This window comes from Pocillopora damicornis, chromosome 5, assembly GCF_964200805.1.
Source record: "Pocillopora damicornis chromosome 5, jaPocDami1.2, whole genome shotgun sequence".
Taxonomy (NCBI): domain Eukaryota; kingdom Metazoa; phylum Cnidaria; class Anthozoa; order Scleractinia; family Pocilloporidae; genus Pocillopora; species Pocillopora damicornis.
The window spans coordinates 24241067-24257754 of record NC_142674.1 but is presented as its reverse complement, the minus strand read 5'-3'; the positions used below and the strand labels follow the sequence as shown (position 1 = coordinate 24257754).

Below are 16688 nucleotides of genomic sequence, written 5' to 3'. Positions count from 1 at the left end.
ATCGGTGAGCAGGGCCTCTATACCGTATTTACCCGTGTATAATGCGCGCCTGTGTATAATACGCACCCTAATTTTTGACCTCTTTTTTCCGAAAAAGATTTCATGACAAATACCAAGAATTAAAACTTCCATTTTTTCACTTAATTAACAAGAGCTGGGAATTCATCAATAATATGTTTACAACAATTTCTAACTAGTTGCTACTACAAATATCGAACGCACCGAGCACCTATTTACAAGCTTTTCTAGTCAGTAACAGTCAAACGTTTTATAAATGTTGTAACTTGAAGTCCTTACTAATATACCTAAATTCACAACTTGAATTATTATCATAACAGCCGTTCATAAACATTATTTCTACTCACAGTACTGCTGGTAGCTTGAATATAATTAATGTTCAGTGTCTTTAAACCGACTCACAGTCCGATTCGAATAGGTTTTCGATGACTGAATCCTCAAGTTCATCAGTGATCTCAGTTGAATTGTAAACCAATTCATCTTGTGATCCATTCGAATTGTTTGTGATCCCATACTTCAGAGAGAGGCAGCGATCATTTCTGATGGAATGCCGCTTGTGAAAATACGCTTGTGAAATATACGAACAGATCAGTTCCTCCGAAGCCTTTTTTTGTCGTCCAGTAAGTTCGTGAATTCCATCAGCCATCCACTCCTTTCGGACTCCATCTCTAAATGGTTTGTTCAAAGATACATCGAGCGACTGGAGAAGGGAAGTTCGCGTTTGAAGGAAGTGTTCACAGTATCTGTCATGTGAGCTTCAAATGAGTCGTAAACAAGCAAGCTCTTTCTCCTCCCCAGGCCACCGATCCATGCACTTTTACTTCCTTTGTTGCGTTATTAACGTATGCAAATTAGGACGTGCTTGACAAACAATAGAATCCGTGTATAATACGCACCGCGATTTTGATGCTTGTTTTTATGGAAAAAAGTGCGCATTATACACGGGTAAATACGGTAACCCTTTAACACCCAGAACTGATAAACATGTAACTTCTCCCCATAGTATCCATACATTATTCAGCAATCAGGTAATCAGAATACTCAAACTCATCAGGTACAAGATGTTACACTGATTGAACACAAAATTCTCGTAGCTAATCTACAAGGACAAGTGTAGCAGCTAGAGGGAAGAATTGAAAATCAGATCTTGGGAGTTTAAGAGTTAATTGCACTTTGGCTAAACTGCTTCTTCACCTGCAAGAGAGAATGAGACCTGGAGCAACATGAGCTGGTGAGAGGCCTGTAAAGGGTTTAACCCTTTAACTCTCACAAGTGATTAACATGAAACTTCTCCCTATAATATCCATACATTATTCAGCAAACAGGTAATGAGAATATTCAAACTTGTCAGGTAGAAGCTTCTATCTTGATCTAGTATCAAGTTCTCATAACCAACTTATAGGGAAATATGTACTAGCAGCTAGAGGGGAGAATTTAAAATTAGATCTTGGGAGTTAAAGAGTTAACACTGATAAAGAAGGACCAAGTATTCAGCAGTTTAACCCCTAAGAGTGACTGACATCTATTTTCTCCTTGCCACATCCCCCCTGAATCAAACATTGAGGTCTGGAGAATAAAGGAGCTGATCACTGACTAGAGAAGCTCTTGATTGTTAGACAAATTCTCCATGTCAGCATCCTAGAAAATGTTTAGAGAACAGTGTGGAGAATATGCATACTGATGTTTGGGGTGTGAAGAGTTAAAACAGTCTCTCTGTATACCACAATTCAAACTACAATTATTCATATTTTACAGCCCTGAATGAGACATACACTGTATGTAATTAAACAATAATCCAGTGATATCACAAGTTTACTAAATAAAGACTTCTTAGATAAAAAATCAAAACAAAACAAAAAAAAACATAAAAAATCCTTGAACATTTTGTACCTTGTGAGTACTATGATGCCTGAAATCATCCACAGCTCATGATATAGACTTGTCCTAAGATCCCTTTTTCACTTTGCTTCTCACTGCAAGCTATGTAATAAAAAAAGTGTTTATACCTTACACTGTAAGTGTATGAGCATGAGAGATGCCATTACACCACTGATCACTGAGTTGAAAAGAGATTAATTTCTCAGAGCAAGGAGTTTAATAATGATTATCAAACTTAGTTTTACCAAGTTGCAACAGACATTTTGTCACAAAAGAAATCCCCCAGGCATATACATACAATTAGCAAGAAAATTGTCAACACACTACCATTGAAATGGCAATATTCTGGAATAGCATACCAATTATGGTAATTGTGAAGAAGAGCTCCCCAAAAAACCTGTCGGCCGACTGTCAGTCAACTGTCGGCCGACAGTTGGCCGACAGACGGCCGACAGGTTTTGACCGAAATATAGGCTACCTGTCGGCCGACAGTGGACCGACAGTCAGCCGACAGTCAGCTGACTGTTGGTGAAGGTGAGGTGGTGGTGGTGAAGTCTGTCGAGTCATACATCACCATTACGGATGGTTATGTCACGTTAACTGTTCATTTTTAACACAATTTTTCTTTTTTCTTAACCTGTCGGTAACCTGTTGGTTAGTTGTCGGTAGACTGTCGGTAACCTGTCGGCCGACAGTTGACCGACAGTCGGCCGACAGGTTTTTTGGGGAGCTCTTCTTCACAATTACCCCAATTATATTCCTTACTTTTAACTCTTCTTCTCATGTACAATGTTTCTTTAATTGTTTTACACCATTCTACAACATTGACTGGTGGAAGAGCTTATTGTTGCAGTGAATTGCAGTTGAATTTTCACTCCATTTCTACATAATTCCTTAGAAGTGGCTCAGTGGATGTTGTGTCAACTGATTTTATCTTAAAAACAGTTAGGACCCCTTGTGATGAAAATAGTAACAATTATTGTTGATTTTATAAAAATATACCTAGAGAGTTTAAATCAAGTGTTGTTTTGCCATTGTATGTCAGTTTACAAATTTTGTGGAAAAAATCACCCACACTCACAGGGATCATGGCCAAATATCTGTAAGACTATCTTATTATTTGAAAAACTCACATTGTCCTCTTTCAAAACCTTCTGTAAATCTTCATCTTTTGAAAAGACTGGGTGGCTGACAACAAGTTGAAAAAATCTGAAAAACATCAAAAATTGTAAATCTTGAGATGGGCTAATATGCAATGTAAACATGTGAATCAACAGTGTCTCCCAGAAAGTATATTAAATTTTAGAGAGAAAATAGTATCTTCAAGAAAAGCTGAATCTTTCCTGAGGAAGTTTCTCCAAGATCTGTTTGTTGTTTCTTGTTGGGTTGTTTTCTTGATCATTTTGGTTTTACTTTGCCAGTTCACTGGGCGAAAAAAACTTAAATGGAAAATTAACCCTTTAAATTCTAACAGTGACTAACATCAAATTTCTCCTTACAATATCACACCTAAATCACAAGTTAAGGTCATGAGTGTAAAGGAAATGATAATCAACAAAAGAAGCTTTTGATTGGTAAACAAATTCTCCTTGTCAGCACCTTAGGAAATGTATAAAGAGCTGTATGGAGAATACAAATACTGAATCTAGTGTGTAAAGGGTTAAAAAAAACTTTCCCAACCCACTGTTTTTCTTTTCAATACTCTGTAATCTGCTGTAAATCCATACAACTACTCATCTGTCCCCTTTTCCTATTCCTTCATTACTCCTTTCCATTGGTTATCCTCAATTTCTTTACTCCACCAGAAACTTTGTTTTAACATTAAAATATACCTGTTTTTCTCCTTTCTTTAGGGCGCTGCACTTGTAAGCCGGAGGTCCTGGGTTCAAGTCCTCCTCCCTGCCACTGGATGGATTTGTCTTTGGTGGCCCCGAATTCAACTCCTGCACGGTTTGTAAATAGCCAACTGGTCTGCCTCCTACCAGTTGGGGTTTTTAACGAGTTTCTGTTCATTTACGATATTTGTTTCCTTATTTACAGTGTCCCCAATTAGCACAGCAGTGCTAAATACACTGACACTTAAATAAAGTTATTATTATTATTATTATTATTATTATTATTATTATTATTATTTCTTCCATTTCTCTGAACATTCCTGTGTAACCCAAATCCACATCGTCCTTGAATTTCTGTCTTATGAGTCCTTCTCGTTGAGTAGCTGGGTAGCTCAGTAGCTCGATGTGCAGCGCTTGGTAACCACCCTATCTCACTTCGCTAACAAATCATCAGCAGAGTTCCATTTGTGTCGTGCGTCAAGAGGATGGTTTCCAAATGACAAAGTACCGGCTGTATCCATGGAAAATGCCTTATGACAATGATGCTACTGACTCTAGATTGTTACTACCAAAAAGGCAAAGTTAGTCATCAAGTTAGCATCCCTGTACAGCTTTATTGGCCTTGTTAGGCCTGATAAATAAGGCGTTGCTAACATAAGGGGCTTGGGTAGCTTATGAAAAGATGTTTTGAACATCGGCAGAAATATTGTACAAGATGGCGGCTGCGCTTGCGCATTTCGTCCATAATGGCGTCCAAATAATATAAGAAACTGCATGGAAATTTGTAAAATTTCTAAAATATAACAATCAGGAGCTCATGGTCCCGTCTGCTCTCGATCGAGACATATTCAGTACTGATTCTGCTATTCATCAAACCTCACAGGGACTCGATAAATAAAAACCACTTACTTTCCGAGCCAGTTCTTTTGTCATTGATCATTGACCTGGGTCGCCATACAGTTCTTCAAAATCCGTCGTTCTCCATCCCAAACACTCGCCTATTTATACAGGAAAGTGCATCAATAAAGTCAACTGCTCTCGATCGAATTGACGGCTACAGAGTTCGAAGCGTCCAAACATCCTGTAAAATTGCCATTTCCTTCCATCAAAAAAGTTCCCAACGCGCCAGAATATCCCTTATTTTCCATGTTGAGTAAGTGACAAGCGACTAAATACTGGAATGGCTCCGACCTGTGATTGGATGATAAAAATAGTAAAAGTTCAGAAGTTATATCTTAACTCCTTGCACGTGAGTATTGTTAACCGCGTGTACCGAAGCGGAACAATGAAATATCGATGCGAAAACACCGACGTGTCAAACAAGAAATGGCTACTTACATAACGAAGATAAGGCAGAGTCTATCTTCTTCAGCTAGGTCGTTCAGCGATATTCCGGCGATGAAAAAGTCATCCGCTGCCAATTTCCGCTGACAAAACTAATTTAGTCTGTCTAGGCGGACGACCAGAGACTGGAGCCATTCCTGTATTTCACCGCTGGCAGGAATGGCTCCAACTCATGCGTATATTAATTTTTTGGTTCTGGCTAAATAATTTATATACAGATAAAAAGTGAAAGAGCTATTTATTAGGTTCTTCTTATGTTGAAGTCTACAGTGCTTGCAAATGAAGCCCTCTTTTATTTCTACAGGGCCATGTAGTTTCTAAGTTTTAAGAGCCATTTTCCGAGAAAATCGAAAATCGCATGACACTCGTGGAAAAAACGAATTTTTTTTCCTCTCGCCAAAACATCCCTTTCAGTAACCTTATTAAAGAAAAAATAATTTTGGGTTCAAGCGATTCATTGTACGGGAGAAATTACAAAAAGTTTGAAAAATCGATTTTTTGCTGGTTTTTCGTACTCAAAAGAACAAAATCCGACCGCAACTTCGAGAAAACGGTGAACGCATAAGAAACAATCCCTAACATCGAAACTTCAGTCGAGTATTATTTCGTACTTACTCTTTAATTTCCTGAAAGAAATTTGAAGAAAGAAGTTTTTAACATTTACAATCGACAAGTTTAAAAAGGTCAAATTTGTATCCTTGGAAATGTTAATAAATGAAGGCGAACTTTAACTGTTGTAAAAGGCCACTGGTATATGCCGCTTCCTAATAAAACCCATATAGAATAAAACCTTGGCTATTGAACTAACTTACTGGAAAGTTTAAGCTCTGGAAATCCAATATAGTCCTCACACTAAAGTAAGCAATTTGAGTATCTGAGTAAATAAAATTTATGCAAATTAGACGGCCCGCTGAATGAATTCATATTTTTAACGCAAAGTTTTGTTGAACGAACAACTTACCATTGCTTGTCACGATAGAAGTCAAATCCATCTCTCAATCTGTTTGTTCTGTGAAGTGGCAACTCATCCATACCTGATTTTGACCAAAATGTGTCAAGCAACTTCAGCGCTTGAGCTATCTAAACACTTCCCACGCAGCGCTTATTATCAGACGCTTTAATAATAATGAAACCCGATTATGTTTTGGTCCGAAAATAACATACAATGATGAAAATTAACCACTGCTCAAACCACACAATTAACAAGGTGAGTATTATTCTTATTGAGCGAACAAATCAGGTACTAGACGGGATAACAAGATCATATGACGTGTAATTTAGCAAACGTGCAGAGATTGGTCACGCTAGCTTGTCGCATATGACGGTACGTGCTATACTTCGTACACAATGTAAACAGACAAAGAAGCAATTGCAGCTGTCCCAATGAAAAAATGTACAACTGTACGTCTGTTTATAGATCATCAGTGTAGAAATATTCGACTCTAGGAACAATATTAATAAAACATTTCCAGGTCAAATGCTCCTGGAATAAAATTTATATATTGTCACGAACTGTTTCGCCACTTACTATTGCACGTGCCTCTACGATATTATTTTTAATTGAATTATTCCCGTCTAGTATTACGAATACCGAAACAGCGTTAGTGGAGTTTGTCTCGTTTGTTGGGAGAGCTTTGTTTTTTGTCATGGCTTCGGCAACGTTTCACTCATGTAGTTTTTCTGGTTTATTACACGACGCCACACCCTGTGGTTTGAGCAGCGATTATCCAGGCCAAGTTGAAGTTCTCGCTTTAAGAAATTGTACAAGGGACATTTCGAGGCACTGCGAGCTGTATGGATTAAAAGCAGATACAGCACTTGACACTGAATGGAAACTGCTGTTAGCAAGAGCAGGTAAATCTTATGTACTGTCTTACCGTCTTACGTAGCGGCTAATAGTGGTGTACATTTCCATCATCTCTTTATCACAGACCTCACGATGGTCATGTTATTCTAAAAAAATCTTCGGGTGCTTTCCATTCAGCCCAAAATTCCGCAAGTTTCGGTTAGAAATCAAATGGAGTGGAACATTTCGGTTCGGTCCTAGCAGAATATTTGGGAACGCCTTTGAAGCTGGTCCAATTTGACCGGTCAAGTTATTTCGGTCGGTCGAACCGAAAAGTCCCCTTCCATTTGACAAAATTATAGTCCCCAGTACTTGTGTACCGCTCTTTTGTATCCTGCTTGCAAGAACGATAAGCAAACGAGTTCATCTCTTTAAAAATCGCAGGCTTTTATCCGCGGCGTTAATATTTTGCAAACCTAATATTAACGCTTACGATAGCAAAAAGGTCTTTATTCACCGCGGGAGTATTGATAATGATAGCGGTATGCATGTAAATTCATATTTTCTTTTTTTAAAATGATGTATAACTTAAGTTTCGAACTATAATAAAACAACTAATGCCTAGTGACAAAATAAACAGAAATACTGAAGTAACATTGATGTCTAAACGTCTTTTTTGTATGTTACAGAACAGCTCAAACTCATCTCCAGGACAAAGTGATACCAGTCAATCTGTTGAAGAGTTCGCAGAAAGCCTTGGATGTCTAACAATCGCTGATGACACCTTTCTGTCACCAGACACAATAAGCACAGCTTCCACTTAGAGTGACGAGCCCACACCTGTGATCTTACATGAGCCGCGCGAAAAGCTGAGTGAGTTCCTGGCAGCATGCAAACTTGAACCGCTTGGAAAGCCATGGCTTTCTTGGAGTGATTCCTCTGAGCGAACAAGACAACGTCAAACAAGGAGAGCTACAGAAATAGTAGCAACTGTGCTAAAGAGCATCACCCCTGATAATGCTGGTGAACTCTGGCGACGTTTAGCCTCTTCTACGGCTATGAACAAGGCCCTAGGTGTGAGCGAGTTGTCACAGTCAGAGCATTTGTATTTAGAGGCCTTAGCAGAAGCGTACCAGAATGCAACCAGCTGGGATACCCGTAGACAAGTGCTTTCGATTATGGCAGGGGTTGGAACTTTCAACGACATTTCCTGTTATATCCCGGGGTTGACAAGATACCGATACTCCATGGCTAATTTTCATCGATCACAGTTTGGCCGAGGCGCTCAAGTTCCACAACAGCCTACCACATGAATACGAGTAGACTTGAGGCAGCTTGACCACTTTCTTGGTTTCATCACGAGCCCGCATCTTGTTCAGGACCTTCCATTTGGGCAAAAACATCTCAAGCTTTCGTCTAGTGAGGTTATTCAAGTACCTAACGTAATCCGTATGATGATACCCGAGCGAGTGATACAACAGTACACTCAGTACTGTTTGGAGATCAACTTCAAACCATTCAGCGAAACTACTATGAGACGGGTACTCTTTGAGTGCAGTGCCTCTGTAAGAAAACTACTGCAGGGCTTAGATTATTTTGCAGCTGAAGGTGCTCGCGCATTTGATGATCTCGTAGCCCTCGTACGCCAAATAGGGGGATTAGGTTCCGGCAAGGAGTGAGAGACTACAGTTGTGAAAGCTCTTATGACAAGCAAGCAGTATTTGAAGGGGGACTATAAGGTAATGTGAATTCTGACTCCAGAAAGACAGCTTGAATAAAACTAAAAGTAAGTACTTATTTTACCTCGTCAACAAAATCATTCCGTAAAACAAATATATATTTTGTACTCTTTTTCTTCACTAAATGGTGCACGTGTAACTAGCTTACATAAATTCTCGAGATTAACAATGCGCGCACGAGGATAGTTTTTTTTCTAAGGTTAAGGTTAAAAGTTATTCGCCCCCTTACGTTAATAAAAAGTTAGATTAAAAATCATTTGATTAACTATTATATTGAAGTATAAGCACAGACAAACAGTAATCTCAGTTTTGTTCTATCAACAGGTTCATGTCACAAGCCCCTCTAACGTAGCAGAACATTGTGTGTTGTTTGCTCTTAGCGACAGTAGTGATGCAGATTACCAGCAACAATGCAGTCACCAACACACTGATCTTTGTGACCGTTGTCAAAGTCTTCAGGAAACTCTGGCAAAGATTGAACGGGTCCTTGGCGAGACGACCTTTCCGACTCAGGACGCGAAAGACGAAGCGCTAGTTATATTCCAGACAGCCGAGCTGGCCATAATGTCCTGGAAATGCCACATCCTTAGATCAGCTAACCAAGACCAAGCGAGAATAGATGCACTGGAGAAACTTGACGACAACACTGTCTTGATAATTAACGACTGGACCATGAAGTTCCTGCCACAAAAATACAGAGAGTCCCAAACCGACTGGTTTGGTAAGCGAGGTATCTCCTTAGGTTAGTCTAATGAAAATTCACAATTCTTCCTTTTTAGAATTATTTCATCGCGCAAATATATATTTTTTTATAGTTTGAGTAAAAAGGTGTACGTTTATCGTTTTTTATAGCCTTCAGACGTATGAAAGGCATCCATTTCCCATCCTGGTACGCAGGAGGAGCGGGTGTCTGCCACCCCGTGGGGTTTTGCTTTGTAAAAGACTTAAGCCCCTTAGACCCTTTATAAATTTATAGCCCTTGATTTGTTCTTCAAAATTTTTAAAACGAACATTGCAGAATATGGCGGTTCTGAAGAACATGTCCGGTCATAAGATGTAAAAAGCAAACATCTGTTCGCGCAGCAAAGTGGACCAAAGGGGCACTCTTCACAGGCTGTGCAGAGTGAAGTATTGAAGTAGGTGAACAGTGCTTTTTATGTAAATCTTGTTTCTTTATGTGTTATCTACTTCAGAGCATGGCATTGGTTGGCTTTCATCTGAGTTTTCTTCTGGAGACTTTAAACCCCTTAGCCCAAAACCGACTCAGTCAAGGAAGAAGCAAGAGACGGAAGTGGAGCAGGTTCATGATCCCACTGACAATACAAATGAATCGTCATCCGTGTTTACCTGCCCTCAGGATGGGTGTGTTAAGGTCTTTCAAAAGCTGTCTTCTCTCGAAAAGCACCTATCTTTAGAGAAATGCACCAAGTCTTTAGAGAAACGGTCTTTGTTAGACCTTGCCAAACTAGACTACAAGTCCAGGTTGGAGGAGGGCATGACCAGTCAAGTTATTTCGTTTGCGTCCTTTAGGGATACAAGAGAGGCTACATCCGGCGAAGTAGAGGTAAAAGAAGGATGGGCGCTAAAGCCGAGCAAAAAAGCATATCGCTTTAACCAAAACCAGAGGGATTATCTAAATGCGAAGTTTACAATTGGTCAAACCAGCGGCAGAAAACTGGACGGTGATATCGTATCACGTGAAATGAGACGTGCACAAGGACCTGATGGTGTTCGTTTGTTCAAAGTATCCGAGTTTCTTACCCCGTAGCAGTGCACTTCATATTTCTCACGTCTTGCAGCGAAGGTCCGACGGCAAACATCCGACGATGCTGAAATCCAAGCTGTAGTAGAAGAGGAAAACTTTACCATGGCAAGAGAAACAATCCTATCCATCACGCTACAGCACCCCATCACTTACGATCAGTACGATATCTGTGCCATGGCCAAGGGAGGATCTCTGGAGCGACTTAAACTTGGAATGCTTCAAAACATTTGTCAGTAACTAGAATTAGAAGTACCTCCCAAGCCTGTTCGCCGCAAAGCGCTCTACGTTGACCTGCTGAAAAAAGCCGTCATTAATTGCACTTGCCAGCTCCGTGGGAAAAATATGTAGAAACAGAAAGTACTACCCTGCTCACAGACGTTTTTCTGTTTTGGGAATTTGGTGCGCGCACAAGATAAGCGATTGCTCGTGATAGAGGGCGGAACGCGCTTTTTTTTTATACGTGCACTCGACGATATCTAAAAATGAAGAGAGTCTGTGAACAGGCTAGTAAAGTACACAAATTGTAGAGTTTTGCCTAAACGGTGTTCTCACTTCTCCTCAGAGGCTTGCTTCCAGGAGTGAATCATTCACCATTTGTTCTCGCCGGAATAACTAAGTCAAGAAAAAATCTATTTTGTTCATTGTTTTGCTTCCTTTACTTATTTTTGAAGTTTGTTTATGTTTAAAAGAGCGTTCCTTTTCGGAAAGTGAGATCATTTCTCGTTTGTCAGGATGAGTCCTTGTTACAAATCAGTCAGTTACCTTTCAGCTCGTGACTGTTTGCACGTTATAAATGTCTCTTCCCGCTCTGACAAATCAATGACACCTTATCTTATAAATGTGAAGAGGTATTTTAGCCTGCATAACAGCCGCTTTATGAGCCAAGCGAGGCGAACGCGGCATTTGCTCGGAGCAAGAAACGAGTGCGAAGCGCGAGACGAGGGATGGAGAAAAATAAAGCTTTATTTTTCTCCTCCCCTCGTCGCTTCTCGCGCTTCGTGCAAAATGCCACTTTCGCCTCGCTTGGCTCATAAAGTGCCTTTTATGCAGGCTGGACGTATTTCTGCAAGTTCTTTGAGTTAACCAAAGATAACTTTGTTTATCTTCGCTAAACAACACTTCTAGAGGTCTCAGAGAAAGCGTTACGCGCGAGAATGTGGAATTTTATAACACTCCACATCGCGTATTCAGCCCTGCGGAGTGGTTCTCTTTTTCTCGTGCTCGCGGCGTGAATTGGTCATAGTTAACTCAAAGATTATTATTAGCCTCAATAGGCTTTTCAACAATTTTGAAGAGGTCTGGAAGGTTTTAAGGATGCGATAAGCACACGCAAGTTTGAAGTTGTGTTGTGGACAAGCTCTAAATGAAACTGAGAATTTCTAGTTACCTGGCTAGGGTTTCCTGGTTTCGGAGGAAAAATCATAAAAAAAAAATCCAAAACAAAACTAAAGCAAGCTATAAAGTTGACTTTTATGGATTTTTTTTTTCTTTTTTTGCTGTAGGGATTATTGCAAGGTGGGAAATTCGGGAATAACGAACTTATTAAGGAAACATTTGTGTTTGAAATATTTTGGGAAATATTATACCACTCTGAATCAAAAACTGTGATGAATGTCTTTCACAGCCGGTCAGCATATGCATGTGTCCAGGCCAATACAAATATATAAATCAAATAAAGCAAGATGGTCTGTTCTGTGAAAAGTTTATATATTTTTTTTACCAAAACAAAGGCCGAAAACGGAAGTTATTGAGTATTTCGTGACAGTTTGCTAACGTGACCTTGGCATGTAACCGATTTCCGGGTCAGTAGAGGTCATAAGACCTTGTGGTGGCTTGAAATCTTAACTAAACGAATTCAAAATCGAAGTCAACGGTCTCGAATGCATTTTAATTCTGCTTTTTCCCCCTGAAGAAAACTATTTTAAAATTGTGGTAACGGAGTTTCGTCAAGCGATGACAGCTTCAGTTCGAAGTTGCGATCTCAATGATTTCTCTGGTAGCAAAGTAGCTAAACAAACGTTTTTCAGTCGTCATATAAAAAGTTATTTACGGCTCTTACCAACACAGCTGAAAGCTAGAAATAACATTTTCACTGTAAAAACATATTTCAAGCAACAGTAAGTAGTCCTTTTACACTAAACTTTGCATTTAGTATGAATTCATTCAGCGGGCCGTCTAATTTGCATAAAGTTTATTCTCAAATTGCTTGCTCCAGTGTCAGGGCTGTATTTAATTTCCAGAGCTAAAACGTTCCTGTAATTTGCTTCAATAGCCAAGGCTTTATTCTCTATGGGTTTTACTAGGAAGCGGCATATACCAGAGGGCTTTTACAACGGTTAAAGTTCGCTTTCATTTTCTAACATTTCAAGAGACACAAATACGACCTTTTTAAACTTGTCGATTGTAAATGTTAAAAACTTCTTTCTTCAAATTTTCTTTTAGGATTTTAAAGATTAAGAACGAAATAATACTCGGCTGAAGTTTCGATGTTAGGGATTGTTTCTTATGCGTTCACCGTTTTCTCGAAGTTGCGGTCGGATTCTGTTGTTTTTAAGCGCGAAAAGACAGCAATAAAACGATTTTTCAAACTATTTGTTATTTCTCCCGTACAATGAATCGCTTGAACCCAAAACTATTTTTTCTTGAATTAGGTCACTAAAAGGGATGTTTTGGCAAAAGAAAAAAAAATTCAATTTTTTTACGAGTGTCTTGCGCTTTTCGATTTTCTCGGAAAATGGCTCTTAAGAAGTAATCAGCTCTCATCAAGAATTTCACTTTCCATTAGTTTTGATTTGAAAGTTCCACTGCCCGAGAACACGACTGCAGCTGATCTTAATCAGACAACTGAAGAAATTTCCAGTAACCTATTATTAAAGTTTAACAAAACAGATGTGAATCTTAATATCAGTGGGATTTCCTTAGTTTTCGATGCTTCAAAACCACCTCAAGTCCGCTTCGTGCGCCTTTTATGTGATAGTGGACAGGTTCTAAGAGGCTCCAAATGTGGTAAGCAGAGTTTGTTATCAAAAAAATCCTTACGAATCTCAAAACACAAAGTGACTAGTTAACTTACTTTGCTTAAAAGATTCTTATTTTGTCCGAGATAGTTGGTTACGCTGGCACTTTTCCATAGGCAAGTATTCTAAAAAATAATTTGATCGCTTTAGACAAACAGGAGCAGTGAGATGCATGACGCAAATGAAAGAATAGCCAGATAATTTTTTATTTCACGTTTGCTAAGTACTTCCCTATTACTATTAAATTTTCTAAAATGCCCGAGTTTTCCAAAGTGGCCATAAAAGCAATTTCACTTCCGCTTTATAATTGGTTTATTTAAGAAAATAGGTGTTATACGATTGGCTGCCTACTCTAGATCAACAATCTTTCAAAGGCGCAGAATTTCTTCCCAGATGGCATTTGAAAAATTATGTGAGTTGAAAAAACGTATTGAAAGCGCTAACTCTAACTTAAGGAGAACTAAAATCTTCCCATAGCTTTTAAGCCCCTAGATGTTTACGGAGTACTTGGCTAAGTTTAGACCCTATCGTAAGTAATAAGAAAGATGTAATTAACTCAACGAAGGAAGCATATCATAACCAAGCACCAAAAAGTCATTCTTTTAGATGAATCAACGTACAAAACATTTCTCCTGAAAATGAGTTTCCTCGCATGAGGATGAAGAATGATTGTAATATAAGTATCGAAAAGGCAATGCACTTGCCTTACTATGCAGTCAGATGCTATAAACAGCTCTGAAATTGCTGACTCAAACAGTTTGATGATAGGTCAAACCTTTTTAAACATCATCTTCCCTTTTTGCTATTTATAGTGAGCTGTCCTGTTGGATACTTCCACAATACTTCAGAGTGCCAGGCATGCGCAGTGGATCATTACCAGGATAAAGAGGCGCAGACTTCTTGTGTTCCTTGTCCATCCGGGACATCAACGTTTGGCGCGTTAGCATCTAGATGGCAGGGAAACGGTGAAGGTCTCTAAAAAAATTATACTAGATGTCTTCTTTTGACTTATGATGAATTTATTTGTACTGCTGTAAACAATATTCGTATTTGACCGCTTGCCAATTCTTATTTTCATCAGCAAATTCCAAAACGTCAAATACCGATGGGAAAGGGACATCTGGTCACCTTCTCAATGTCATCATTGCCATGGCAATAGTTGTACCTGTCATTGTAATAGTTGCTGCCGCCATCTTTTGTGTGTGGAAGCATAGAATGTAAGTCTAAAGCATCATTTTTATTTTATTTTTTTATGGTTGTCATTATCGTCACCATAAGAATTTCTTACTGTTATTTTTATTGCCGTCGTGGTTTTTCAAAAGTGGAATAGAAACCGATAGAGTTAAATTGCAATGGAAGAAAAAGAGGTGAAAAGGCTTAGGAAGGGTGAACTGGCGTGAACAAAGCAAGGGTGATGGTGGGGTAACGTGTTGACAGCGTTCAAGCCAAAATTGCCAGAGCTCGTCTCAATATCAATAAAATAACAACAGGAAGCATTTAACTAATCGTACTGGATGCTAGGTTTATTCATCGCTGAAAACCATTCCCTTCTTCGCCCTCCCCCATTCCCTTGCCGATTCATCAAGTTTCTCTCATAGTTTGCCAGTTTCCCTTAATACTTAATGGTGGAGAGCATCACATTGACGACAAAAGAAGTAACATATTGTCCTCAAGATTGCATCACTGTGGCTTTACCGGGGCTTAAATTTGGACCTCTCGAACAGTTGCTCCTGCGTACTATTTACTAAACCACCGCAATTCCCAACTTTGATATATCCTCTCCTCAGATCCTTTGTGATATCGGCATCTAAAGGTTACCTCCACTACACAACAACCCACGCACAAAGCATAAAACAAATATTCTTATTTTGGCCGAGTAAGGCATTAACAAAGTTAAGAATTTGTCTTATTTCGGAGTTCCAAGACGAGTTCGCTTGAATGACATAGCATCACATAGCAAGGTTTGATACATGCGAGCTAGTTAAAGATTCATGTCTCTCTTTCTCAGCTTTTTTATCGTTCCTCCCTCAGAAGACCTCGGCGAACAACGTCTGAAACCAGGGGACACAACAATCCAACATATGAAGATCCAATGAATAACCGTGTCTATAAGGAAATTGAAGAATTGCAGTTTCCGAGTCCTCATTCCCATTATCAGTTACTGAACACGGAACCACATACTTACGCGGAGCTTCGAAACAGTCACTCTCAAGCCTAAGGAAATAGTTTGACGACTTCAGATAATCTGAGTTGAGATTCTTTTTTGTTATAGTCCTACCTTCACCGGTTTAAGTCGTGGATATGCAAAGCATAGGAAAAAGCAACGCGTTAACGCGGCCTAGGAAGTCTGGGGAGAGCATATAACTTACATAGGATATCAACCCAATCTTGATCATGGCAAATCAATTGGGGTGGGCTCTTGTGGGGATGCCGGCTAATTTTGTTCCGATAATGTACTACGAAATAGCCTTTTTATCAGAACGTCAATAACTGAATATTACCTCTCAATATTTCCTTGGGAGAGTAGAAATTAAATGTCAAGGTTTTTTTAGACTTGACCCGACGAAATAACAAATTATATTCTGCACGTTATATCCACGAGTTCATCATAGTGTCACTTGGATCTTGTTATACAGTATATATTTATGGGCTCGAGTGCGGAAGGTGTATAAAGATTAGAGGAAAGAGTCAATACTTCTAATAGGCATCGAGGGAAGCGTTATCACGAAAAAAATATGCCCGCAATTCAACGATAAAACCGCCCACGTAGGCAAATCAAATCCAATCCCTTGGACAGTGTCATACGTTATAATCAGAGACACACTCGAGGTGAAATGTAAATTACGAATTCAGAATAAAATGTTTCATTCTTAGTTGGTATGGATCTTTATCACTTTCGTCATCTTACATGACTATCTCATGGAAAAAAAGTATTTCAAATTTATTTTTCCAAAAGTGTTTCTAACGCCGCAGATGTTTCCTGTTTTACACGTGTCCCGAAATATTATGGAGAAGTAAAACATGTTACAATTCTAGCCTTCAGACAAACAACAATCTAGCTGACTTTTTTCATCAATAAATAACCCCAACCCCTTGCAAGTAAATTCTTTACTACATGATCATGATCACCCGTTTGGGACGCTTTTTAAATTAATATGAAGGTTGACGAAACCACAGAGCTTCTGTTAAAATATTTATAATAAGACATAGCTGATCAAGAAGACATAGTTGATCAAGAATATGGATAAAATCATCAGTTTAAAAAAGCACGATTCTGAAGAAGCAGCACTGATTACCAACTGAAAA

At 39.0% G+C, this 16688-nt stretch overlaps 3 protein-coding genes, 1 long non-coding RNA gene and 1 pseudogene across 5 annotated transcripts in view; 3 read left to right on the top strand and 2 right to left on the bottom strand.

Moving 5' to 3' along the window:
• LOC149046094 (uncharacterized) overlaps positions 1–3295 on the bottom strand; it is an 87506-nt gene extending 84211 nt beyond the window's left edge. Inside the window, exon 1 of the mRNA XM_089206514.1 lies at positions 3030–3295. Coding sequence (XP_089062640.1) covers positions 3030–3161 — 132 coding nt within the window. The 5' untranslated portion in view covers positions 3162–3295. The remainder of the gene's footprint in view (positions 1–3029) is intronic.
• Positions 1–16688, bottom strand: part of LOC113668816 (uncharacterized) — a 112673-nt gene that overhangs the window by 40057 nt on the left and 55928 nt on the right. The gene's annotated exons all lie outside the window — the stretch shown is intronic.
• Positions 6599–8600, top strand: LOC149046093 (uncharacterized). The gene is made up of 2 exons (XR_016186619.1): positions 6599–6929; positions 7551–8600. It is a non-coding gene; the product is annotated as an uncharacterized LOC149046093 (long non-coding RNA).
• Positions 8929–10830, top strand: LOC149046092 (uncharacterized; annotated as a pseudogene). Its single transcript, XR_016186614.1, has 2 exons — positions 8929–9342; positions 9794–10830. The product of XR_016186614.1 is annotated as an uncharacterized LOC149046092 (transcript).
• Positions 11098–16255, top strand: LOC149046091 (uncharacterized). Its single transcript, XM_089205998.1, has 5 exons — positions 11098–11213; positions 13112–13371; positions 14195–14353; positions 14464–14599; positions 15414–16255. Exons 1-5 carry the CDS (start codon positions 11098–11100, stop codon positions 15598–15600), a joined length of 858 nt encoding a protein of 285 aa, XP_089062124.1. The 3' UTR covers positions 15601–16255.